General features: G+C 40.7%; 2 protein-coding genes across 2 annotated transcripts in view; one reads left to right on the forward strand and one right to left on the reverse strand.

Moving 5' to 3' along the window:
- Nucleotides 1-934: 934 nt before the first annotated feature.
- zgc:171775 (STKc_p38 domain-containing protein) lies at nucleotides 935-9,772 on the reverse strand. Its single transcript, XM_041047883.1, has 12 exons — nucleotides 9,559-9,772; nucleotides 8,002-8,131; nucleotides 6,777-6,835; nucleotides 6,399-6,510; nucleotides 4,699-4,728; nucleotides 4,197-4,244; nucleotides 3,903-4,017; nucleotides 3,700-3,771; nucleotides 3,178-3,257; nucleotides 2,689-2,767; nucleotides 2,282-2,455; nucleotides 935-2,090 (listed from the first exon to the last, which is right to left on the reverse strand). The coding sequence occupies exons 1-12, from the start codon at nucleotides 9,690-9,692 to the stop codon at nucleotides 2,029-2,031; spliced, it is 1,095 nt and encodes a 364-aa protein (XP_040903817.1). The 5' UTR covers nucleotides 9,693-9,772; the 3' UTR covers nucleotides 935-2,028.
- A 1,741-nt stretch (nucleotides 9,773-11,513) lies between these two features.
- Nucleotides 11,514-26,106, forward strand: part of plxnb1a (plexin b1a) — a 55,118-nt gene continuing 40,525 nt past the window's right edge. Inside the window, exon 1 of the mRNA XM_041047844.1 lies at nucleotides 11,514-11,735. The gene's annotated coding sequence lies outside the window, so the exon portion shown is untranslated. The remainder of the gene's footprint in view (nucleotides 11,736-26,106) is intronic.

Below are 26,106 nucleotides of genomic sequence, written 5' to 3' on the forward strand. Positions count from 1 at the left end.
CCTTTTTCACTGTGGCAACAGTGTTTTCTGACCAGCTCAGGTTGGATTTGATGTGGAGGCCCAGGAACTTGTTGCTGACAGTCCTCTCTGCCTCAGTGCCCCTAATGATGAGGGGTTGCAGAGGGGGACCTTTTTTAGTCCCAAGGAATCATTTATCTTTTCATTGAGAGGTTAGATTATTTTTAAAGGATGGTATGTGTCACACTTATCCAAACATGGGCCTGGAAAAGAATAGATAGATAGATAGATAGATAGATAGATAGATAGATAGATAGACAGATAGACAGATAGACAGATAGACAGATAGACAGACAGATAGATAGCAAAATGCAGCAAACCTTGGAAAGTTTTTAGGATACTATGGGCTTGCCACACCTATGACTAATACATAAAAACAAGGCTACAGGTAGGTGAAGTGTATCTGAAATGTCTGCCAAAAAATTTGAGCCAGAAGAGATGAATGCAACATGCCCATGCAAATACAGCAAACAGAGCTCACTGCAGGACGTTGGAGTGGTGATGGGGTGTGGCACGAGAGGCACTTTGTCTGCAGGCTTTGATAAAGGCTCATTGCACTATGATGAGAGATGATGACAAGATAAGGTAGAACTTCATTCATATCAAAGGAAGTTTTTGCGCCCAGGATGCTGAACTCAGTTTATACAGCATTTCTAGTAAAATAAACCAGTCATAAACCAACGCAGTGAAAAAAAATAAAGAAAATTAAAAGCAGATGAAAAGTGAAGGGAATGTGAGTTCATGACAATACATGAACCATGAATATTTGAACTGCACCACCATCTCTTTGTTGGTGCAAATCTGAAAATCCACAGACGAGAGGTTTCTCTAATATCTTTGATGAAAAATATCTCTGTGAATTGAATTGAAGAGCAAGAAACATATCTGAACAATCTTGGAATCCGACAGTAATTTTATTCCTCTTTCCTGCAGATCTTCACTGTACCTTTGTTTAAAATACTTTCAGACCAGCAGACACACCAACAACCCACCTCCTCCCTCGTCAAAGAAAACTTTCTATGATCTAATGCTGCCCTCTAGTGTTGGATGACTCTAACATCTGAGTCCATTCAAAGACAATCCGTCATTAAATCAATAGCATGCCATTTATTGATTTATTTATTTACAATGTTTTATTTAAATACCCAACAGTAAAAATGATGATCAAAACATCTTTCCAAATGAGTCCTAAAGTGAAATTGCACTATGCCTTTTACATACTACGAATGTTACACAAAAACAAAATGAGACGTATACGATTACTGTTAAAGTAAGATAAAAGATGAAATGTAACTAAGGATATTATTTATAATATTTTTTGTGGGCCATGGTTATCTTTTTACAAAGCACCTATATACTATTTAAGTCAGTCAAGAAACACACACACACAATTTGTGAGTCTGTGTTCTTGTCTGTCAACCAAGTTTATAGTAATTAATTTGTCATTTCTCAGCTAATAATGTTACACATTTCTTTGACCATCCACTCTGCAGTAGTTAGAGCATAAACGTTTATCCTTGACCTTGAAATGATAGGAATTTGACAAAATAATCTTAACTAAAGGTGCACTTACTATTTTTTTTCATAGCCTTCAGCCTTACCTTACACTCTATCATCAGATGAATAGAACACGTAACATTTCGAAGAAAGAGCGGCGAGATGTTCTGGGGATGAAAACCATGAGATGGATTTGAAAGTCTCCGAAAAAAGTAAGTGGACCATGGGTTAAGATGATTTTGTCAATATATGTTATGCTTATTGATTGTATTATTGATTATTACTGCTACTGCTTTTCAATTGTCCTGTACAGACCACCATAACAAGTAAAGCTGCCCTTAAGTAACTTGCATTTTAACTACAGTACATATCAGATGCACAGAAAAACGACTTTCAAGACATTTTTAAAAATGTTTTTTGCATTTGTTTCTCTGAGTTTGACAGTGTTGGTGCTTTACAGTATGTGTAGGTACTAAAACCAACCACTGGGATGCGCCAGCACATCACAGCATCCTACATGGCTGTGTTACTGGGGTTGTCAGGGTCAAAGGTCATGATCTCCATGTGGATAAGACCTGAGAAAAAAAAAGATAAGACTTGTTTTAAGAGTATATGTCACAGAGTCAAGTACTGATCATTTTGAAAATACTTTAGATTTAATGAGATCATGTAATCTCCCCTCAGGTTTAGCCCATAAGTGCAGTTGCAAAAGTCACAACCTCACTGCACAAGTCATCTCCAGCCTGTCCTGTGTAGCTGTACTTACTCTTCCACTCGCCAACAGCGAGCTCCAGATTCTCGAAGGAGTCATCGTAAGGCTTAGAGTCTGGCTCAGTCTCTGGGTCATGATATTCAGCCAGGAAGGGGTGGGACAGCCCCTGTTTAGCTGTCAGCCTCGCCTCTGGATCTAGCAGTAACATGCCCTCCATCAGGGATACAGCTGGAAGCATCGAGACAGAAAACACTGTTCAATTTTTAAAATAAAAAAACAACAACTTTTTTTTAAAGTAAAATCTCCCCTCTCATGTACAAGATGTGTCTTGTTTTTAATTAAGCATGGAGCATGGTGGTACACACATGCGAAGAGATGAAGTAAAACAAACTGTTTGCTTTTATTCATATAAACATAATGTGTTTGATTTGAAGCCAACAGGTAGAAGGAGTTCACTGCACCATTTCCATCCATGGATGGAAACACTTCCTTGAAGTTTTTCTTCTTTTGTGGAGGGAGACCTTGAACATATGACTGCGCCTGAAAAACAGGTAACAATGGGCTAAATTTTATTCTAAACCAAGAGCTTGTAACAGAGAAAAGAACGCTAAAAATAACTGTGCAATTTTCCACTGATAATTTCTGTTGCATTTATGAGTTGGCTTAAATACCACGTGAGGGCTGCAAGTTTCTGATGTCAGCTAGGAAAATAAAGCATGTAGACCAGAGGTGTCCAAATTGTTCCACAAAGGGCTGTGTGGCTGCAGGTTTTTGTTCCAACCAAGCAGCAGAACACCAGACTTGACTCAGTTAATCAGCTGATCTCAGTCTTCAGACAGTTGATTGGTCAAACTGTGTGCTCTTGATTGGTTGGAACAAAAACCTGCAGTCACACAGCCCTTTGTGGAACAGTTTGGACACCTCTGATGTAGACAAAAGACAAAACTCACATCTTTACTCTGCATCTTCTGAACCAGGGAGGAGTCTGGCGTTCCTGTCACACGGAGGATCTTTTTCAGCTGATCAATACCTGAACAGGCTTGTTAAGGAAGCACCGTGTAGATCTCGTGTCAGAGCAGTAACATGCATTGAAGCCATAGCTTAAATTTATGCACCTGTAAAATTCAGCAGTTGATATTACACAAGATGCAGGGAAGATTTTTTTGGGGGGGGGACTGACAAGATTGATTGGCTCATTTTAATTAAGGATCTAACTGAAGAGGCATTCAGGTGATTTAGTATTGGCCTTCCACAAAGTCTGGAGAATGGCAAGAGATAGATTAGATAAAGACATTATTGGGTAAGTTTCTCAGAATTTTAAAATAGTGGAATGCTCCTTTAAGTCTCACAATGCTGCACCTTTACAATCCTTTATTTTAAACATTAAGGGAGGGATCGTGTGAGTTTCTGGCTGATGTAGTTGAGTATGAACAGTTTTAGTACAACTCAGTAAATTGAATGTGTGAGGATACTGTCATGTCCTGGGAAAAGAACCTGGCCAGTAATCATCTCTGCCAGGATGCAGGCAGCTGACCAGACATCCACTGTGAGGGACAGCAACAGACAGAGAATTTTAATAATAAAAATCTGATATTCTGTTTGAGCATAGAGCAATGTTCTGCTATATTAAAAAAAATATGAAAGGATTTTTTGTATGAAAGGAAGATAATATTACCTGTCTGACTGTAGTGCATCCAGTTGAATATGACCTCTGGTGCTCTGTACCAGCGTGTCACAACATAACCAGTCATTTCACTCTCTGTGTGTCTTGCCAGGCCAAAATCCAGGATCTGAGGATAGGTGTAGTTAGTGATGCCCATAACTGATTTGTCAAAGTTCAAATCATTTTTGTTGTATTCCGGAGCACTTATAAAATGGTGAGTTGAATGTTTAAAAAGTTAAATGTAAATTACAATATGTTTTCATGTTCACTGTTCAAATCTTTTTTTTTTTTTAAATCAAAACTTACCTTTAATTCACAGTTCTCATTCACAGCAAGGTTGCCGGGCTTCAGATCCTAAAATCAGAATCAGTTAATCCTGTGATGATTTGTAGTAAATACACAATGAAACGGTTAAAGCAACAGTTTGGGACATTTTGGGACATGCTCTCATTTGCTCCCTTGGTGAGACTTAGATGAGAAGACAGATACCACTCTCATGTCCTTACACCATATATGAAGCTACAGGCAGTATGTATAAAAGCTAAAGTGTAAAAATGTCAAGCTGTGGTTTTACCAGGGGTTTTGTGTGGGACACTGTGGATATTTCCCCATATTTCCAGTCTTCATGCTAAGCTAAGTTGCCTGCTGGCTTCAGCTTCATATTTAGGAGCAGGAAAGTGAACAAGTGAGTTTTCCAAAATGTTGAGCTATTTCTTCAAATGTACATCTCCAGTAAACACACGCTGATTGTGAGTAAGACACGAAGGCTTCAGTGAGTGGTGCATAATGAAAAAGGTTCAATACCAACCCGGTGAATGATCCCTGCAGAATGAATATACTGTGAAGAAGGAGAAGACAGGTTATAGGACATAGACATACTGAGCTGTACATACACAATAATGTGTAGAGCAGGTAGACCCACATGCTTATGGCTCTCTAAATGGCAAGGTGTGGAATTGTAAAAAAAAAAAAAAACACATTACACACCACAAAGTCTCCACCCATCGGCTGAGTGTGAGGGCTGTGTTTTGTGCATTTTCCAGCCCTCAGAGCAAATTCAGAGCACTTACACCGATAAAGAGCGAAGCATCTTGGGATCAAAGAGGTTTGCTGCCAAATTCAAAGCATCATACTTTATAAGCTGGTAAGACACCAGTGTACACTTAAAGGGAGAGCAGAATGAGATAAAGGATGAGAGCTCACCTCCTTTGATAATCAAATAATATAATCGAGTTTATCAATAGAATAATGACAGACTTGGGTGGCACAGTGGTGAAGTGGTTAGCACTGTTGCCTCATAGCAAAAGGGTTCCAGGTTCAAACCCTGGTTCAAAACCCTCTTCTCTGTGGAGTTTGCATGTTCTCCCTGTGCCTACATGGGTTTTTTCTGGGTACTCCGGCTTCCTCCCACAATTCCAAAAACATGCACATTAGGTTAGTTGGCTTCTATAAATTGCCTCAAAGTGTGTGCGTGAGTGATTGTCTGTCTTTGGGTGTCAGTCCTGCGATTGACTGGCAACTAGTCCAGGGTGTACCCCGCCTCTCACCCATAGTAAGCTGGGATAGGCTCCAGCTCCCCCTCGACCCTGACGGATCAAGCGGTATAGAAAATGAATGAATGAATAATAATCACAAACTTTCCTCTGTGTTTAAAGTAATTCTATAGATACATTTTAATCTAATTTACTTAAATACAGACCAGTTGAGTCGATTAATAATTTTAACACAGCTTCCCACTGACAACAGCTTCTGAATAGTTTGGACCTTGTTTAAGAGCAGATGGTTGGAAATGATTTACCACATTGTCGTATTGTTTATGCAGACACTGCATATCCACATACGTTTACATGCAGTTGTACAGGTGTGGAAGAGTCTGAAGGCCCGGCTCCAGGTTCTGCAATTATATAGGGCATGGGAGACAATATCTCCTGTCTGACCTGAGAATGTCTGTGGATTCACCAGGACATGTTGGAGAATGTAGATGGAGAAAAAGCATGGGTGCGCTATTATACTTATTAATCACTGAAGGCACAATAATGAAACAGAGCTTTTAACTGACACTTTTAATGCTCACGCAGCTGGCATTTTAACTGCCATCGCTGTTTACCTACCACCTGACACTTGAGCTGTTTACAGTACACACACTTCATCTGTCCCTGGCTCTTTGTCTTCAGCTGACATTTCAGCTGCTGGATTACACCTCAGCAGACACCTCTGGCTCAGTTTATCACATTTTCAGTTCTTCTGAATGTTCAAACCCACTTCAGCCTCACTCAGCACCGAAATTCCAATGTAAATGAAGTGTTAATTTCCACTGAAATTAACACTTCAGCTCCATTTGATGCATATACTTAAACTGAAATATAAACTTTTGTAAGTTAGCCTTTTCTAGTTGTATACATTGCACATTGGTTTTAAAATGTATCTCAGTATTTACAGTAAGTGTATAATCTTGCCAGATCCCCAATGGGCATCATGAATATATAGAATAGATAGATAAACTCTAACCTTGAGTCCTCTAAGAAGCTGGTAGAACAGATATGTGATGATACGATCACTTAACCTCCTCTTCTTCATAATGTGGCCCAGATCCTGGGCTACAAATGGCATTACCATATAACTGAAGAGGGGAGAAGAGTGAGACACAAACAGCAATAGATAAGAAGGGTATAAATAAAAATAAATGAACAAGTACAAAAAGAGGCATAATGTGGCACGAAACACTGTAGATGGTAAGGGCTCATTGCTGCACAATCCAACCAACACAAACATGAATAAGCTTGCTCTCGCACAGAACCTGCTTGGAATTTTCATACATGCACATACACGCACACAGGGTGACAACAAGCTGCGACAACTCCTCGACAACTCAAACTGTCAACTCACAAGGTTTGGAATCTTTCCAGTGTGGGGTCAGGTGTGAAGACGTCCAGGAGGCAGATCACCTTTGAGGGAAAAGCACAGAGGAGACATTAACATAAAACATTTATTGTGTCTGTAGCTCCTGTAGCTCTGAGGCATCACAGCTTCTGTATTTAAACTACACAGTCATTGCTATAATATTTCTGCACCGCATTTCCCAGAGATCCCTTCTAGAGGGTTTGACAACACAAAATTGACCATAAAGTCAGGTCTTTAGTTGACGTGGCACAAAAGATTTGAATAAAGTTCAAACTCACTGAATTTGGTGTCAAACCCAGTAAAAGACTGTTATGTAAGTGTCTGTAGTTCAAAGGTTTTTACCAAAAATATGCACTCATGAGGGCTCCAACAATACACAACACGCCTAACTCGTCAGGGAGCAGTGATGAAATGGTGATGGGCTTTTGTTGAATAGTCAACAAAGTTTGCTTTTCCTCAAAATTGAACTTTCTTTGAGAGAGAGAGAAGAAAAATGGGAGCAAATTGTGATTGTGAGCAAGATTAAAATCATTCAGTAGCTATTCTGCCTCTCTTATAGAGAATGTGGTGACTTTATGTAAGAGTCACTTGATCCCCCCTGCTAAAAGTTCTCAGATCATGGCAAACTTAGGTGATCTAGCAAATGATGTTAAGATCTCAGCCAAAAATCTTCAATCAGGACGTTTTTTGTGTTTTGAAGCCCAGGTAGAAAAAGTTGTTCACTCATGTTTTTAGCATTTGAGAAATGCAGCCAAGGTTAAGTCTTTTATTTCAGCCACAGGTCTGGAGAAACTCATCTATGCTTTTATTTCCTCCTGCCTCAACTACTGCTACTCCCTATGTACCTGTCAGAAATCAATCCGCCGCCTACAGTTAGTTCAAAATGCTGCAGGATGCAGTTTGAGATCCTCTGGTAGCACATTGCTGGCCACTCCAAGGCGTAGGCTGAAAATCAAAGGAGACAGGGCCTTTGCTGTTATGGCCCCTAGACTTTGGAACAGCCTGCCAGAGGGAATCTGACTGTTTATTTCACTTCTTCAGACACGTTTTTATGAGTCATCCTTGACACTGACCTCTCTGGTTAAATAGGGACCAAATAAATATAGTAGTGCTTTTGACAGGCTATTGTATTGTATTGAGTCAAACTACTACAGTTTTTTTTATGTTATTGTATCCATCCTCTTATATTCCATCCATGTCATGTTCTTACATTTTCATGCTGTATGTAGCGGAGCAGCCTGAGTTCCCTGTAGGCCCGTTTGGCGTGGATGAGGGACTGGAAAGGCCGATACAGCTTCTTGATGGCCACCTTCTCCATGGTCTTCTGGTCAATGGCGGAGCTAAGTGGGAATAAAACACAATATTAAGGAGAGGACTCACAGCAGGCTGCAAAAAATGATTACTGTCATTATTGATCAACCTATAGCAAATATTTTGATTCATTTTGATTGACTGATGAATTGTCTCGTCTACAAAATGTCAGAAAATAGCGCACAATACTCATCACAAATTCCCAGTGTCCAAGGTGACCTTTGAAAACTGCTTGTCTAGTCCAAAACCCACAGATATTCAATTTAGAATCTTATAAAACAGAAAAGAACAGACAATGTTTCCTGATAAATAATATAAATGATTAATCAATTAGAAAAAAATTGGGTGATTATTTCTCTGATGTTGACTAATCAATTCATTCATTTATCATTTCAGCTCTACTGTAATTGTGTGTAAGTTATTTTTCTTTCTATTTGCTTCCCATTGAGACTTTACAGCACAATGAGAAAAGTTTATTGTGGGATTTTCAGAGTTTCTGTGGGAGTTTATAAGGTGGAAAAACATATCTTGGAAGTGCTGTGGCATATGAAATTGGTTCTGTTTAATACAGTTCCTAATGTAAATAAAATAAGCATGTTTGAAACCTATGTGTACGTATGATCTGATATAAAACATTCAGATTAGTAAACCATTCAGGGCTGATGCGCCTTCTGACCAAATACGATCATTTAAGTAATAAGATCATGTCTTTCAGTGGCTTATCATTATAAGGAACTGTGTCTGAGATTTCTCAGATTCCTGTAGGCTGGGTTGTTCTATGTTGGTGGAGGAGATTCTTGTCGTATTGGAGGACCTGCATTGACTTGCTGGCTTGCCTCAGGCGGACAATAGTGCCTCTGTTAGCAGATGTCAGAGTAATCTAGGCCTCTTGGACTGCGTGCAGCAAACTCTAGGAATGGAATGCAGACTTTAGGCCTACATCAATCATCAGACAGCCTATAGAAAATCATTTGTGATGCAATACATTTGAATATTGATGATGAACAACAAAGGCAAGGATCTCTGACCATTTACAAAACAGTATGAAAAATCATTATATTGTCTCATGCCTATGCCTTTGGTCATGTTTACCGGTGTTCCTACTGTTATATGTGTATGTTGGAGGTGGGCACTTGTAAATCTAAGTGGCTTTATGTACTTCGACATGTTAAATTTCCTATTAGGAATAGGTTAACCTTAAAATGGGATTAACAGTTGCTTTTATCCTAGGATGGTATTGTTAGTATTAGGCAGAGCATAACAAAGAATATAGTTTTTATGCTTTTGTTTTATGACATTTGTAAAGTTAATTGCAAACCTCCACATGGTAGGATTATCATTTTTTAAAGGATTATTAATGAAAAAAAAAAGGAAATACGGAAGGACTGACACAAGCACTGCGGCATTTTTCTCGCCAGTACCTGCAGTCCTGTTCCCCGTCCCCGCGTGAACTCACCAAACTGTCCCGTAAGCTCCGGAGCCGATCGACCGCAGCGTCGTGTACCTCTCCGGGACGTCCCACGTCGTTTTCTGGACCTCCACTCTGTGAAAACCCGATCTGACGGGGGAGTCGGTCACTGGAGACGCCATGGCGCTGCTCTGTTTCAGTTTCCAGGCGGGCTTTGAGTCATAAAACGTTTTTACAGCCTTGGAGGTTCAACCTGGCAGGTGAGATCAGGCAGCAAAGGTAAGAGCAGCGGAAGGAAACGCCTCCGTTTTTCTCCTGTGCCTCCCCTCCTCTTCACACAGGGAGCTGTCAGTGACACAGCCTACAGTTGTCAACATCAGCTGTCATAAACACGCTGAGACAGGGAGGTAGATGAGCAAACTCTCATGATCCCACTGTCAGAAATCCAGCTGAGTTTTACAGCTGAGTCTCTGAGACCCCAAACAGGTAAGCAGCTTAATGCATTGTTTTCTGTAACGCGTTAGACAGCCAACAGACAGGTGGTTGAAGGAAGGTTTACTGTGTATTTGTGATTTGACAACACTGAATAATTTCACCTCAAAGTTTCTTTCAGTGTTATAAGACTGGATTCAGCATTAACTGAGACAAACAGTATTTGCAAATGGGGACAACATGGTACAGGTGAATACCTTGTGTTAAAAACAGAAGGGTGTACTTTAAGGTCAAAGAACTCAAGAATTTGGCCTGACGATAAATTCTTTGAGTCTTAAATAAAACATCTCACAGCACATCCAGTCCTAAACAGTGTAAGATACCCACTGTGCATACACAAGTTTCATCACATTTTGGAGGCAAAGCTGAGCCTAGACCAGCAGAGGGCAGTCACATGTCAGTCTAATAGGTCTGGAGAAGGAGGAGAGTCCCGAGCCTTTAGTCATTGTTCCTTTTTATTCTGAAGGATTACATTTTTAAAGCGATTCCTAATTGTTTACTGCAGCAGAACAAAATCTTTGGTGTGGTGATAAAAACTTATATTACCTATATATTGAAGTTTATATTGTCAGACATAGACCATCATCCATGTTGGGTTGGTAAAACCCCCTCACATAGGTAAGTAATTCAGTGGACTAAAGGGACTCAAGAAATTCTGTCCTGTCTTATTGATCTGTCAGCATACACAGATACTTTTTCCATGATGTGGTGCATGTTTGGAAACAACTTTTCAATACAGCCCAGTGTCAAGCCTGCAGAAAACAGACCAATGTGTCTGAGGTGCATTTTCAAAGTAAAAGCCTTATGTCAGCGTTTGACTCACAGACGTGACAGATGATAAAGGATAGTGAAAACAGTGCCCAGAAGGTGGATGTAAACAGGGAAATGCGTAAAAGTATGGCCTTACCTGTATGGCCCAGGGAGGGAAGTAAAAAAACTTACTGAATAAAAATTAGTCAGTAAATAATAAAATAAATGGAGACAGTCTTACTGGATTACAATTATTAATGCGTTAATGCGAAGCATCACTTTAATGTTGCACCTGGTATAGGTGGAGCTAAGTTGAATCTATATTACATGATCATTTCTCTGCTGATAACAGTTTGTATTGATAATCTGGTTCTGTAAAATAACTATAGTCACGTAAAACTACAGTATTTATTTTGAACGTGCAGTGAAGTAACTTCATACATAACTACCTATATCAAATCAGCGTTTGTCGTGACAGCCCTTTACATTTAAAACAGCTGCAGTTCTCCTTGTTACACCTGTACACAGTGATTCATAGTCTCCTGTCTCAGTGTCCTGTCTGTCATCTTGCATTTCAGTTTGTTTGGGAACTTTATTTTGACGGTGACACCATGGCACTTCCTGCCTGCTCGTGTCTGACGCCGTGTCTCTTGCCTCACTTGTCCTCTAAGCTGTTTTGGCTGTTGCTGAACCGTCTCAGATGTGGGAGACCTGTCTGTCCTGGGTGCTCGCTGCGGCCAAACAACAGAGACCGCCTCTGGTTCTGAGGGGAACACACACAATCAGGACTCGGAGTTTGTTTTGTTTTGTTTTGTTTGTTTTTTATTTTTAGAGCAGTTACTTCTCCCAAAACTGCGCCGGTTATTGAGGAAAAACTATCGGTATCGTGCAGAAGAGCTGGAGCTCAGGTACTTTCTGCGTGGATGTGAGGCTCCGTTTCACTGCACATCATGGACGACTGATTCACCCTGCTGACATAACAGGTAGGTTTCACACTCAGCCGTTTATTTCAATGGGAAAGTGTGTGCTTCTCTTTAAAGCGTCAGGTTTAAGTTTTGTATTTGCCACATCAGCTCGACATTTTCTAGTATGATGCACATTCATTTTCACACTGAATTTATTTAATCAAGTGTTAGTCTCAAATGTGGGCTAAGTTCTGCTTTTAGGTCGGTGCAGAAAGTCTCTGAACATCTTTTCAATGCTATGTTTTAATGTTTTTACTTAATTATAATGTTTATATATAAATGTGTGTTTGTTTGTTTGTTTGTTTGTGTGTGTGTGCATCACAGTCAAAGTTTACCAGTATATTGCCAGTTTTCTAAACACACAGACACTCAGTCATGACTGCTCACTACAATGCATATACAGTAATTTTGGCCCATGGTGAGCGCTGGGATTCAGGCCACACACCCTGCACACACTCTTTTGTCAGCTGATACAGGAATGTGTGTGAGCTGTGTGAGCCAAATGTCAAATGCCTTGTTCACCTGCTAGCATTCTGCTGGACATTCACAGCTGCCTATTTATTGCCTTATTTAGAAAACAGAAATGATCAGCTTTGACCGTGTTCACTGAACTTGACGAGTGGAGTTCAGTGGCCTTTAGCTGTGTGGTTATTTTCTGTGATTTCTGTCTGTGATGGGTGGTGGTGATGGACAATGTTTGTGTACGCTGCCTGTGGTGAAATATAAGGAAGACTCATTCATGCAGGGAGTGTGTGTTTAGAGACAGATTTTCTTTTTTCTGTTCACACACTAGGTGAGTCTTGACTTTGGGAGGATCCCCCTCAGCCCGTGTGCTGCACCTGATGAACTGGCAGTGTACGAGTGTGCTGAATCTGAAGTCAGAAAGCTCCTCATTGTGGCATGTGTTCATGATTTTGTTAAAATGGCTAAAAAAGGAAGACAGAGTTTGGTTCAGCAGCTGGTTCCCCTCTTCTATAACAGACTGTTTCACAAGAAACAGCTTAGAAATTGATGAGAATCAAAGCCTCTAAATAGGATTTCCCCTCAAACATTCAAGTGTTTTCCTGGTCTCATTGAGAAGCAGCCACTGTGGCAGAAAAGAAGTTTTCTTCTCAAATATATTTTTAGAGGCTCATAGCTATTGATAGCACATTTCACATGCAACCTTTGTAAAGGTTCTTGTGGTTGTATACCTCGGCCTAGAACCTCAATTTCCTCTTTTCTCTGGTTTTTCTCGGGGTCTCAGCATCCAGACGTTTTTGAATAGCTGGCCATCTGCTTGCTAAGGGTCTGTTCAAGAAGCTCAATATCACATTACCCACACTTGACTGTGGGGGATGAATGAAAGAGAGCATGGTTATGGCATTATCAGAGGCTGTAGTGTTTAGAACAGTTAAGATTGTTCACAGACTTCGGGCCAATTTGTCACTTTCACCACGTGAACTGAGATAACTGTACGGAGCCCCAAAACTGACAAAATGAGCATTAAGTGGTTAAAAAAATACAACGGAATGCATCAGTAAACAATGCTGCTAGGTAAATAATTAAAATGATTGTAAAAGGAAATATAAAAATGTATACTTTCAGGAGGAGCAGATCAGATCTGGATCAGTGCTTTGGATGTACATTGAGAACTCATTATCATACAAGCGTTTGGAGCAACAGGACCAAAAAACAGGAAAACTAAGGAGCTGAAGAATAAAATTAGTGCGTGAAAGATAAATAAAAGAGTAAAATTCAAATTAGTCAAGAGTCAGCTAATTTGTGGTAAAGGGAATAAAAACAACTCTTTTGCTTTTCTACCAACTGGTTGGAGGTTAAAAGAAAAGTGAAAAGTTTTATATTTCTTTTCAAACTACGACTTTTATTATTTCATGAACAGAATTATTTATTGATCTCTCTGATAAGCTTTTACAACATTCTGTCAGTTTCGAGTCTCTGCATTACTAAAGATGTTGTTCTTCCTCAAAATCCTCTTGGAGCAGTAAAACAATTTTACAGGACTGCTGCCATTTCTGCACGTAGAGCTTTTGAAATCAAACTGTGGGGTGATTATACTCATTAGGTGGCATACAGGAAGTGGTTATGTTACCATCCAGACCTCAAACCTCTCAGACACACACAGAGGAATGGGTCGAAGGCCACTTCAGCTGCAGCTGGTCATTGAAAAGCGAAGCTCTGCAGCTGAAACGACCATTTTCCAGCTCTTTGTAAGAATCATAAAAGTAAGACTTCTGGGCATGCATGCAGCAAAGACGGGCTGTTATGATTTATAGGTGTCAAGTGTCGGGCACAGTGTAGGTTTAAGTAGTTTGCCTTTCAACAGTGTGAGAACTGGAAATGAGTGGGAACAATAAAGGTAGAGGAGTGTTAATGCTTTTTGAAATGAGACGCTCCTCAGCAGGCTTTTTCATCTGTCCATCTCAGGTGTCACGCACTGTAGTAGGATGTGAGATATATTTTTAGCACTTTTGTGCTACAGGCTTCAGCTGGGTGGCGTGTAATCATGACAGCAGGAAATAAACGACTCGGCTGGGAGGTGATCAAATGCTGAGTCTTGATAAGCTCTTGTCTTGTTAGTAGGGGACTGTGTTGGTGACTTGTTGGATGAGTGTGGTATGATTTTATTGTAATTGTTTGCTTAACCCATAGAACTGGGTGGAAGGGATCTTGACAGAAATCGTGGAGTGTAAAGTTCCTGAACGTGTAGATCTTAGGTGTGTGAATGTATGAAAGAGACAGGATGTGCATGTCAGATTTTGATGATAGAAGTATTTTTCCCCATATCGGTAACAGCAACAGCTGGTGGTCCCACATGGTGCATTCTTCTTTGTGTGTATATATGTGTGCATGTGTGTGTGTATATGGGCTGTGTTTGTGTTGTACTGCGGTGTGGGTGTGGAGACTCTGCAGAAAACATTTGCTGGGGCACCACTGTGGTCACAGACCTCACATGGAAGATAAGGAAAATGAACACCATTGTGTGAATGCTAACCTCATACTTTGCTCTCCTCTGTCATGTCAAGCCACTTCATTTTTACAAGCACAGTCAGAATTCTTCACAAATGGCTGACCCCGGTTCAGATATGCCCTCTATCTGCTGGGTAGATTGGATCCCAGGCCTCAATAAGCCCTCGAGGGAGTTTGGCTGACGGTCAGATTGGCAGCCTAATAAATACTTCTTTTCATTAGCAGCAGCTTCCATCCACTGTACTTAAATGGAAATCCCCTTCATCCTTTCATCCTATTAATCCATACATACTCTAAAACGGAGGTACAAGATGAGTAGAGTTCTGTCATAAAAAAGTACATCCTTGCAGATGCATCATGGATCCACCATAATAGTACAAAGTAGTTCCTGACAGTTAACAGTACATATTAGAACAGTTAGTTAAGGTGGCACCGACGGAGGTGACTGGCTAACCATCATTCCACAGATCAGGGTTCATTCCTCAGCAGCGCTGCTTCTGTCTTGGCACCACTAAGTTGTTGAGGGATTCTTGAGAGACATTTTTTTGCGTTAGCCCCCCCCCGTGCATCCCAAGGTACACCGAATCCATTTAATATCATCAGCAAGACGACTTGCTGATTAGATGCAAAAAGTAAGTAGCTAGCACAACAATATGATTAAGATTAGTCCCACTAATGCAATCCTTTTTGAAAATGTAATCTTCTTACATTAGGTCAGAAGAAGGCATGCCATATTAAACCCAGAGGGTGTGGTTTTTATTGTTCTGGAGCAGCCGTCAGCCATGAGACAGTTGTGTATGTGCCATGCCACCAGCGCTTGGCCTCAGCCACAGCCCCTGTCCCCTTACCCAGTTCCCTGGAGAGCCTCAGCCCAGCCTCTAGACAAAACCTTAAACCCCCAGCTGCCTCTTTCTGTATTGCTGCCTCAGGCACTTACTCTCTCTATCCACTGTAGAATTAGATGTTCCTTTTGTGTAATCAGAGTAATGCATTGCTACACCTGAGACAGCTGGTATATGATTTTGGATCTTGTTGATTTTAGAAGCTGCACACAAAGTGACAGATAATTTTCACGAAACCTCTGACTTTGAGTACACCCCCCTTTAAATGGTAGTACTTTTTTTTACCCCATTTTCTCCTTGTGTCTGGTACATGAGTGATGACCTTGTGTTGTCTGATAGTAATCAGGCTCTGATTAATTGCTGAACCTGTGGTGCTAATCAAATGACTGTTTTTTAATTTGAATAGCTAGTTCCCATTCTGTCTGTATCACTTCTGTCTTTATTAGAGTCCTAGCTGCTCAGAGCGCTGGACAGTTACATATGTGGGCCCAGTTGCCTGCAGCCAGAAACATAAACGTTCTTACCCCTAAGCTGTTTCCCCTGACACCCAGCCACAGGCCTCTGGACAGTTGCCTTTGGACCCAGTAGAGCTATGCTAGCGATCTGAGTGATGCACAGGTGGAGCATTCCCTTTCTTGAAGACATGCCCCTGCATTTGTCTGTGAGGTTTCTGATACGAGCAGTGGCTTTGGTGGAACTGGCAACTGTCGTTAATGTCCTGGAATGTCAGCACAATCACAGCACTGGTCCCACCGACACCATCAACATTTGATTTGGTTCATTGTTGCCTTTCAAAATCAGGCTCGAATTAATAACTTCTGCTAACAAGCTCTGAGAATCCCAGCCGTCAATAAATGATCAATATCATTTGCAATTGTCAAGATAACATGCTGGGAATTGATTGATCAAACACAAACGACTCAACTTCTTTACTCTGCTGTCAGTGCAGCTAATGGATTTGGGATTACGTGTTTGTGCACACACAAAGCAGGTCCAGAGGCTACTGCTAAGTCAGCTTTGCTCTCCTCATTGTCTGCAGGGGCTCGTTGTTATATGGGTGTTCATCAGATCCTCAGGTTTATCAGCAGTGAAGGGGATTTTCAGTGTCAGTTTAGATCCCAATAGATAGTGGAGGGGTTAAATCCCCTTTAGGCTACTCAAGAGAAGGGGGTGAAATGAGCAGAATCTTTTCCTTCAGGGCCACATCTGTCAAGGACACTTGATTAGCTCATTGATTATCTACAAACCATGTTGTTGGTATTCACTTTGCCTGTGTTAAACAGTTGCTGATATTAATGGGGTTATTTGAGCCATGACTGTGTATTTGACAGATCTAAATTCAGTTTTGGGTCCTGTTCCTTAAATATAAATATAAAAATATCACCTCTATGTTACTTCCAATATAGGACATTACTTTTATTCTGTCACATGACTTCAGTGGAAATAGCCCATTCTGCTTCTTGTTCACTTCCTTTCTCTCTTCATAGAGTTGTATTTTAAGCAGATTCTCGTTGTGTTTACACTGTAGAATCAGCTCACTCTGTGAGATTTTCCGATTTTTATTTTGCGTTGTTGTTAGTGAAAGTAAAATCCTCTTAAGTCCCCCACTGATTAATGAAAAGCTGAGGGAAAGTAAGTAAAGATTAAGAAAGTAAGTTGAAGATTAAACCATAATACCTCCAGGGTGAGTCTGCCAGGCACCCAGTAGGAAGTCCACTCACTGTCTCGGGCAGATAAAGCTGGCTGCTGGATAATTTAAAAGCACTTTGAAATCCATGTGTATGTACTTTTTGCTGTGACAGATTTATTGGGATACTATTCCTCTGCACATCTTCACAATATATATTTGGTTGTAGAAGCTTGGTCCTTCATGCTTAGTAATTGGTAAAGTGCTGTAGCTGATGAGCTAAATGCTAACGTACTAGCCAGCTGGGTTTGCGCTGGTTGGTCAGTATAGCTCTCCTAGGTTCCTTCTCTTTTCTTTGAACGACGCCGTTTACTCTCCTGTGGCGTTTCCTCCTCAGGATTGTTCATCCTCTCTCTTGATAAGAGTTTATATTGAGGGGAAAAAAGCTTCCCAGAGTTAATGAGCTCGTGAACTGCCAGTCATAACAGTCCTGTCTGCAAACCCTTTCGTGGATGAGTTTATACTCCGACAGAGGTTTAATAAAAGTGGATGGTGTAACACGGATAACGTCCACGTCTTTGCCATAGTTCTAGATTAGACTGTGACCCAGAGTCGTTTTCGATATGTGATGGGCCGACAGATATTGACCTCAGTAATTATTGACTTCTTGTCAGAATGCATGTATTGACTGTGACACTGCACCCTGCTTGGATTTAAATTTTCTAATGATTGCTTACACCATGAAGCCATACTTGGCCTATTGATTTGATTCTCTGTCCGTGGTTAGGGTTAGTGTTAACCCGTGTTACAACTAAACTTAAGTTTCTGCTGCGGGTTGTGAATGCTTTGTGTTTTTGTTATGTTACAGTTACATTACATACAGAAATCTTGTAAACACACTCACTGTTGTTCTGGCAGGTAAACACAGAAAACAATGTTTGATTCTGACTACAAATTATCTTCCATTTAAAAACGTCCCTGTTTGTTTAAGTGTAAACAGAACAGTCCTCATTGTCTCATTTTGTTGAGCCGTGTTACTAATGCTGGCGTTTCACTTACTGTTAAACAGCAGCTCGGCAGGAAATGCTGATCTCACTCTATGTGAGATTTATCCGGAAGGTTGGTATTGAACCTGAAAAGTGGCTTTAAATTACTCTGTTGACTGGCTCACAGGAACTGACAGATAGATGCTTTTCTGCCAAACTATCCCAAGCCTTTGTGAGTTGCTGCTCACTCAGTGTTTATTAGATGAGGAGAGGAGAAGAGAGGGATTCTGTTCTGTGCTGATCAGTATAATTTAGTAAAGGACCTTGGCCCGTGGGCAGAATGTAGCAGAGAAAACCATGAATTTGTGTGTGTTTGCTCCAAATGGAGCAGCTGCAGCAGAAAGAGGAGGAAATCATTTGGATGGTTTGTTTGACCGGTTTCGACCACGGCAGTCGAAAAGTCTGCCTCATTTCTGTGATCCGGTTGGAAGTGAGCCGCAATAAAAACATGCCTGCTTATTAACATGAAGCCGAGATTATTGACATAAGGAACCTCGAGCCCCTATGGAAATTGTTTTTCAGCTGGAATTGTGTATGTTCAAGTCTAGGTCAGTACCATAGCTGTGTGCTGCACAGATCGTATGCCCTGACAGTCTGTTTAAGCTTGTTCCTCTGAATTGTTTCACAAACTCATTAGTGAAGAGATTTTTGTGTCTAATGCTGCTTCACCAGTTTATTCTTGAAACACTAAACTGCATTTTGAAACAGAGTGCCTCACTATACAAGTAAAAATATTTATAATATTTATTTGGTTATTTTCACTCACTTTTTGCTTTGTTTCAAAGTGACATTTAATAATCTATGACTTTGAATCACTGGCAAGTTGAAGGATTTAGATTAAAAAAAACAAGTTAGTAATTGTTTACTCTATAACATGTTGAAATAGATTGTACAGAATGCCTGTCGCTGTTTCCTATGGATCTGTAAACCCTACCGGTGAGAGTGTTGAGAGTGAACCATGCAGCAGCAGGATGAAGGATGCTCAAAGAAACAGTTGTGTGGAGAAATGTGGGGTCAGGTGATAAGTCTCTTGTTTCATTGGTTGGTTCATCATTACTCCTTTTCAGGTAGCCACCCTGTTTTTTTCACATTGTCATTTGATACCTTGTTATTGTAAATACATTGATTATAGCTGCTTTAAGTGTACTGTATCCCACACAGGAAATGAACAGCCATATGTAGCAGGACAGTAGGTGGCAGACTGTCAGTTGCACAAACAAAAGCTCAGCCAAGTCAAATTTGATTTGGAGACCGGCCTTTAAATCTGCCTACGATGGAACCATAGTTAAGAATTTCACTTTCTGTAGTGTGTTGTCGTCTTTATCCACACATATAGCACAACACCGAACAGATGAATAGCATGTTTTATGTAATAATTCTTTATGTTGCTGTCGGTCAGTACACCGACCGGGTTTACAAAGCAGTGATTGGTTTTCATTGATCACTTTTAAAATCCTCAGATCTCAGCAGGGAGTTAGTAGCAGCTAATTCATTGGCACCGATCAGTAACGCCCTCATCTTCTGATCAAATATGCATGAGGTTCATTTTCTTTGCTCTAAGCTAGCAGAAAAATGATTTCCTGCTTGAAGAGATGAAAACGTGTATGTTGAGTGCTTTGTTTGCATTTTCCAGATGTAAGGATTGGTGCTTATAGCAGAGTTGACCACACAGTAAGAAAACAAGAGGAAATGAGACCAACACAGTAACCAGATGTTGTGTTGTATCTACTTCTTCAGTCTCACATTCTGTCAGCAGCTTCGTGTGTTTTGCCAAAAGGAGGAAATAATTCAACTTTTTTTTATCGTTACAGTCTTTTGTTTTGTGCAGGGTGTTGTGTTTCATTGTGTTGCTAAGAAAAGCAGAGTGATATAGACCACAAAAGTGGTATGAAGGAAGTGAGGAAGATTTCTGGAACTTCTCTCTGGAAGTCACTTGAAAGCAAGTGAAACTCTATTGTCTGGTTCACTTCCTAAGAAAATAAGTCTCAGATTTAAAATCCTAATAGATGACTCTTATGTAAAGATGTTTTCGTTTTTACTAATCTCAATCACAAACTGTACAATAGTGTTAGTCCACAGTGGGCCTCATTCAAGACCGTGCGTGTATTTTCATCCTAAGTCTTACTACAATGATGATATGGGTACACAATATACATTTTCAATTAAGTTTATTGTACTTATTTATTTTCGTTTTAGTTGATTTGGTTACTCCAGATTGGAGAAAGGCTGTCTGTACATGACTGAACCGCTCAGGAATTACTTTAGTACCAAAAAGAAAATTGAAAATGTGAGATAAAAGGTGAATGTGTCAAGTTCTCTTACTTAAATAATGTGACATTTTGATAATTATTTGCTTTCTTGCTGAAGCCCAGTAACTTAAACATTATATTAGTCTTTTTGTATATATTTTGTACAGAAATGAAATGTTCATTAGTGAGTTTCAGAGGTTCGGTTTGGTGGGTTTTAACTTTTGGACAGAGCCACGCTGCCTGTTCCCCCCAAGGTCATTGCCATAGAGACATTTCATTTACTGAACTTGACTACACGGTGCCCTTGGTTGTAGACAGATGGTAGCCGCTCACTGTGCGTCTGTCTCCAGGTGGGGTCCCCCCCCCCCCCCCCCCCCTTCTGTTTTTCTGGGTTAAAACAAATGATACCTCCCACCAGGTTCAGCCCACAAGATATACACCAAGCTTATTATTGTAATATCATGCTTTCACATGAAAGTGGGTGATGGCAATATAAGAAACAGACCAGAAGTTCTTGTTATTGGGTGTGTGTGTGTGTGTATGCGTGCATGTGTGTGTGTGTGTGTGTGTGTGTGTGTGTGTGTGTGTGTGTGTGTGTGTGTGTGTGTGTGTGCTCCAAGCCGTCAGTGGTCTCCATTAGTTGTTAACAGTAGTCGGATCAAGTCTGTTTGTCCAGCTGCTGAATCAACCCCTACCAGGCACACACACAAACACACACACGCAGACACACACCGAGTTTTGCAGTGGCTACAGTCATTCCCAGACCTAAACAAACTTTAACTTTAACCCTTAACTAACCTCACTCAAACTCGAGTCCAAATCTCTTTTTTTTTTTTTTTTAGGATGGAAAATCTCTTGACAAAATGTCCTTTGAGTGTCTAACTGGTTCACACACACACACACACACACACACACACACACACACTGTCTGATCTAAATGGATCTTCCTCTCCCCCTCCATGTTCAGAGGCATGTCTCGATAGACCATGTCCGTCTGCCTCTTTCTCCTCCCTCTGTCCCTCCCTCCTGTCATTCTTTGCATCTTTTCTTTTTCCGGGGCGCACAGTTTGACCCCAGTTGCCCTCGACACATACATTTCTATAGCTACAGCCAATCAATAGAGACTCCTGTGGCCCAGTGTCAGATGTTGGGTCCACTAATTGAAACCAACAACAGCCCATGGTGAACGAGAATGAGCATTTTTGTGTGCATGTGCGTGTTGGGATGATGAATGAGGAGGATGGAGGATGTGCCACATTCACATGGTGATCACTCCGTCATCGGCTATTGTTGAGATGTTCATTTTTTGCAAGATTAGCGAGAAAAATTGTACCGTGATCATGTCATCCATATGACAGCAACATGAAAGAGAATCATGGATTCAAAGGATAATAATAGCATCTCAACTAAAGGCAAAAACCGGCATTATTTTTTGTTTATTCTCAACAAATCCCATGAAAAGATAAAAACCAACATTGTGTTAATTTGTCTCTCGAGCTTTCTGACAGTGGCACTGAGTCATTCCTATTCAAGATATAAATCTTTAAAAATGGATCGTAAATATATTGTTTCCAAACAACAGTATTGTGGCCAATTTTCCATAGTTTTTGGACAATAGTTGAATTCTATGGCACAGAGAGATAAGATACATCAAGTATGAGTTCATGGGTTCAAACATAGTTCATTGTTGGTCGTTTATTGATTATTTGTTTTCTGTCTTTATGTTTTAATTGGCTTCTATTGTCTGTTAATGTGTACGCTTCACATGTGAACCAAATAGCACATGTAGAACGACAGATTAAAAAAAAAAGAAGTAGTTCAGTTTGAAGAGGAACTGAAATTCACTCGGGCACATGATTTATAGCATCATGCAGTTGGTTTGGACAGTTTATTGTCTTGGATGATGTGAAATGCTTTATTACTCATAAATACATGAAACACTTGTGTATATCATAAAGGAGAACCCTTTCACTATCAGGGCTTTACCGTGTTAGGTGTGTTACTGTCATGCATCAGCCAGCTGCACTTGTCAGTGAGCCTGTTGACAACAAAGAGGACAAACAACAAAGAAGAAGCTGTTAGCCTTTAGCTTTTCTCTCTGGGACCAAACAGGTGACAAGAACACAGTGTAACTATTGCTCTGCCAAATGTGTCAAAAAAGCACAGGGCACGTTTTATAGAGTGTGGAGTATAAATTATTTTACCAGACATTAATGTCTGTTAGAGTGTTTTCACCATTCAGGCTGCTCCAAACCACTTTACACGGTATTTCTGATATTGAATGAGAAGAAAAAATATTGCTGGCTTGGTTGTGTAGAGTTTAAAAGAAAAAAAAAAAGAGGGGAGGGGGTTCTTGTTTTCAGTGCTACTGTAATTAATCCCAAGCATCAGTCAGACTGTTCTCATTAATAATGCATTTGGAAGCAGCAGTCCTGACATAGGGAGTGGATTCAAGTCTTTATTCAAAGATTCAGCAACAATGCCAGGCAACCCTCGGAGCCAATCTGCTTTACTTGAACGCCAGCTACCAAGAAAAGCATGTTTCGCTGCTTAGCCTCAGGTTCTGAAACAACAAGGAGAACGAGTGACATGGCAATTAAAATACATTTAGAGGTAAGTCCGTGCCAGTCCATAATACGTCTTCATGTAAAAACACATCAGGATGAAATGAGTGTCAAGGATCCAAACTAAACAACATTGTTTTATTCTATATTATAATGAAAGGTAAAGTTGTCCCCTGAAATATTTATGACCCACACTATTACCCAGCTGCCAAATGTATTACAGAACTGCTTCCTCGTCCTGTTTTATTGTATTTTCTGTACTGATACACAGTTTTACTTAGTATATTAAGAGCCTTGTAAAGTTTACCAGGATTTGTATTTGACATGATAGCTTATGTCAAGCTGAGCCTCACACTTCAGCTCTAAACAAAACCGAATTCCTGCATGAAAATAGTAACTACTGCAGCTTGAGCAGACAAGTGAACAGTAAGCAGCTTTGAAGTAGGAACCCTCTGTGATCCTATAGATGAAACCATGTCAAATTTACAAGATACAAGAAAAAGCCCTGCATTCTGAATAATTCATAAATACTATCAGCAAAATGTATCTGAAGTACCAGAAGTAAAAGTAGTGTTCCCGCAGAAAACTGGCCCCTGTAACTGAATTATTATTATTATTATGTATTACATTGTTAGATTCATACTGAGGCATTCATGTCTAAGCAACATGTTACTGTTGTAGCTGGTTGAGGTGGAGCTACTTTATATAACTACTTTATATATAGTTTGGTAGTTTTGTCCAGTACTCTCCAACCAGGGGGTCAGGCCTGCTCCAAAGATCAGGGTTAACATTCTTTGCTTTAACCTTTCTGACAGGCATGACTTTAAAAAAAAAAAAAATCCCTTTAAAGATGGAAGCACATACAGTATGTCACTGAAAGGACACTAGTGTGTGTGTGTCTGTGTGTGTGTACCTAAGGATTATGTTCCAGTCCGTGTGAATCGGTTTGAGGTTCTGTTTGTCTTTCGCCGGCCTGAGCACAGCCAAAACCATGTGGGCAGGCAGCAGGGTTTCTCCAGAGCTGCAACGGTTTGGCTTTGATGGGTGTGTTTGCTTCCACAGCGGCATCTCCTCGGTTTAGATACAGTGAACTGAATCTGGCTGGTTTTTTTTTATGCAGTCTTTTGTTCTGAGGCGTTTTTGTTTTGTTTTGGTCAAGTTTAATGTTTTCTCTGTTCATCCCTGTCCTTTTTCCTTTTTCGAATCCCCCATCCCCACCCCTCCTCTTCTCATTATCACACACACAGACTCTCACACACTCCCTTTGTATTTCTTGCCCTTCAGTCCCTGTTTTTTTCACCCACCTCTCCCATGGTTAAACCCTCAATTTTGATCAATCATTGATGATCCCAGGTGTCCTGAGACCTCAGGGGAAATCCTGATTGGCTGCCTAGTCCTTATGTAGACACCCCCCACACACCCACCCCACTACACACACACACACGTACAACCCACCGCACACACACTTCCCATCTCCCCCTCACTCCCCCTCCTTGCTTTCCAAGATCAGAGTTAAACCTTGCTCCTTATCCTCTCCCCAGTCTCTCTCTCTCTCTCTCTTTCTCTCTCTTTGCTGCTTCTTATCTCGCACTCTCCTCTCTCTCTCTCCCCACTGGACGTTGGAGAGCCAGCTTCAATTAAAGAAGCGGTGGGGTTCCCTAAGCCATTAGCCATATTAGTGTTGGGTCCATGCCCGTGCCCCTTCTCGAACAAAGACCTCTCAATGCTTCCTGGAGCAGTTTGGTTGGCATTTGCCTGGATTTGCTGATTTGTAGACACACACCCTCTTGGAGAAACAGTCGGCAGCGGTAGCATGGTCATCTTATAATGTAGCACATTGTCTGAGGTGCTCTGCTCCAGTCATATTTAATTATGCTTTAACACATGCTAGAGAAATCATTTTCATCCTGCCTTGAACAGAATGAAGTGGTTCAGCCCTCTAAACTGGACTTCCAGGTGGTTTTTACCACAATGAATATTACTGCGGCTGATTCCCACAATACACCACTGACACTGTTGGTCATTGATTGAAAAAGATGACAGATGAATGAATGAGCCAGTCCATGTGATTGACGACATCTAGGATCCTCTCTGTGCCTTCCGGAGGGCTTTATCGTATGCTTAACCTTTGTCAATGAATTCTTTGTCCCCAGATCACAATCACACACCTCAGACCTTCAGCACAGCCAGGCTCCACTCATCAATCATCTTTGATTTTCTGCCAGAGATTCAGATAGTGGGGCAATGTCTTCAAGTATGAATACTGTGTGTGTGTGTGTGTGTGTGTTCATTGTGTGTAGGTCCGCATGTTCCTGAGCAAGATGGAGAGAGCACAGTCTATTAAGCATTTGACAATTGAAGACCTCCCACTCTAAAAGACCTGCTCAGATTGTCCTCTCTCCCAATCCCAGGAAGCTGAGGAAGGGGGGCAAAGGCGTGTCTCCGGGCCGAGACGGGGTGGGGGGGCGTCCATTTTCTCTCTAATGAAGCTGTCCGTCACACGGGTTGTTGACAGAAGGCCAGGATATCACTCCCACCTGCCTCCACTCCAAAACCACCAGTTTGGGAGTTAAATGAACCGAAGTAATTGTAAATATAAAGACAGAGGAAATAGAGATCGATCAAAATATTATGATCAGAGCGTTTTGTAGTCAGCCTTCATTTAGCGTGGGCACTACATTTACTGCTTCACCTGTCAGACATGATAATAAAAACTTAATCATGATCATCATTATTATCACTGGAGTGTTTTAGCCAGGCTAGCAAACATGGTTCGATGGTGGTGTCAGTTGGTCTGTCATCTGGTCCAGAGTAAACTACCTCAACAACTGTGGTAATGCTGTACAGGCATTAATTCATGTTCCCCAGAGGATGAGTGCTACAAACTTTTTTTTTTTTACTTTTCCTTGACAGCTACCATGAGGTTGACATTTGATGCATGTATGTGTGCTGTTTTCTGAATCTGTTTTAGGAGTTGTAGCCTTCTAAATCATGTTCATGAGAGCTCAGTGAAGACTGTCAGTCTCAGTGTTCCACCATACTTTTAAGCAAATATACCCTGTGATCAACTTTCCTCTATAAAGTCAGCTTG

The sequence above is a fragment of the Toxotes jaculatrix genome, chromosome 2 (assembly GCF_017976425.1).
Source record: "Toxotes jaculatrix isolate fToxJac2 chromosome 2, fToxJac2.pri, whole genome shotgun sequence".
In the NCBI taxonomy this organism is placed as follows: Eukaryota; Metazoa; Chordata; class Actinopteri; family Toxotidae; genus Toxotes; species Toxotes jaculatrix.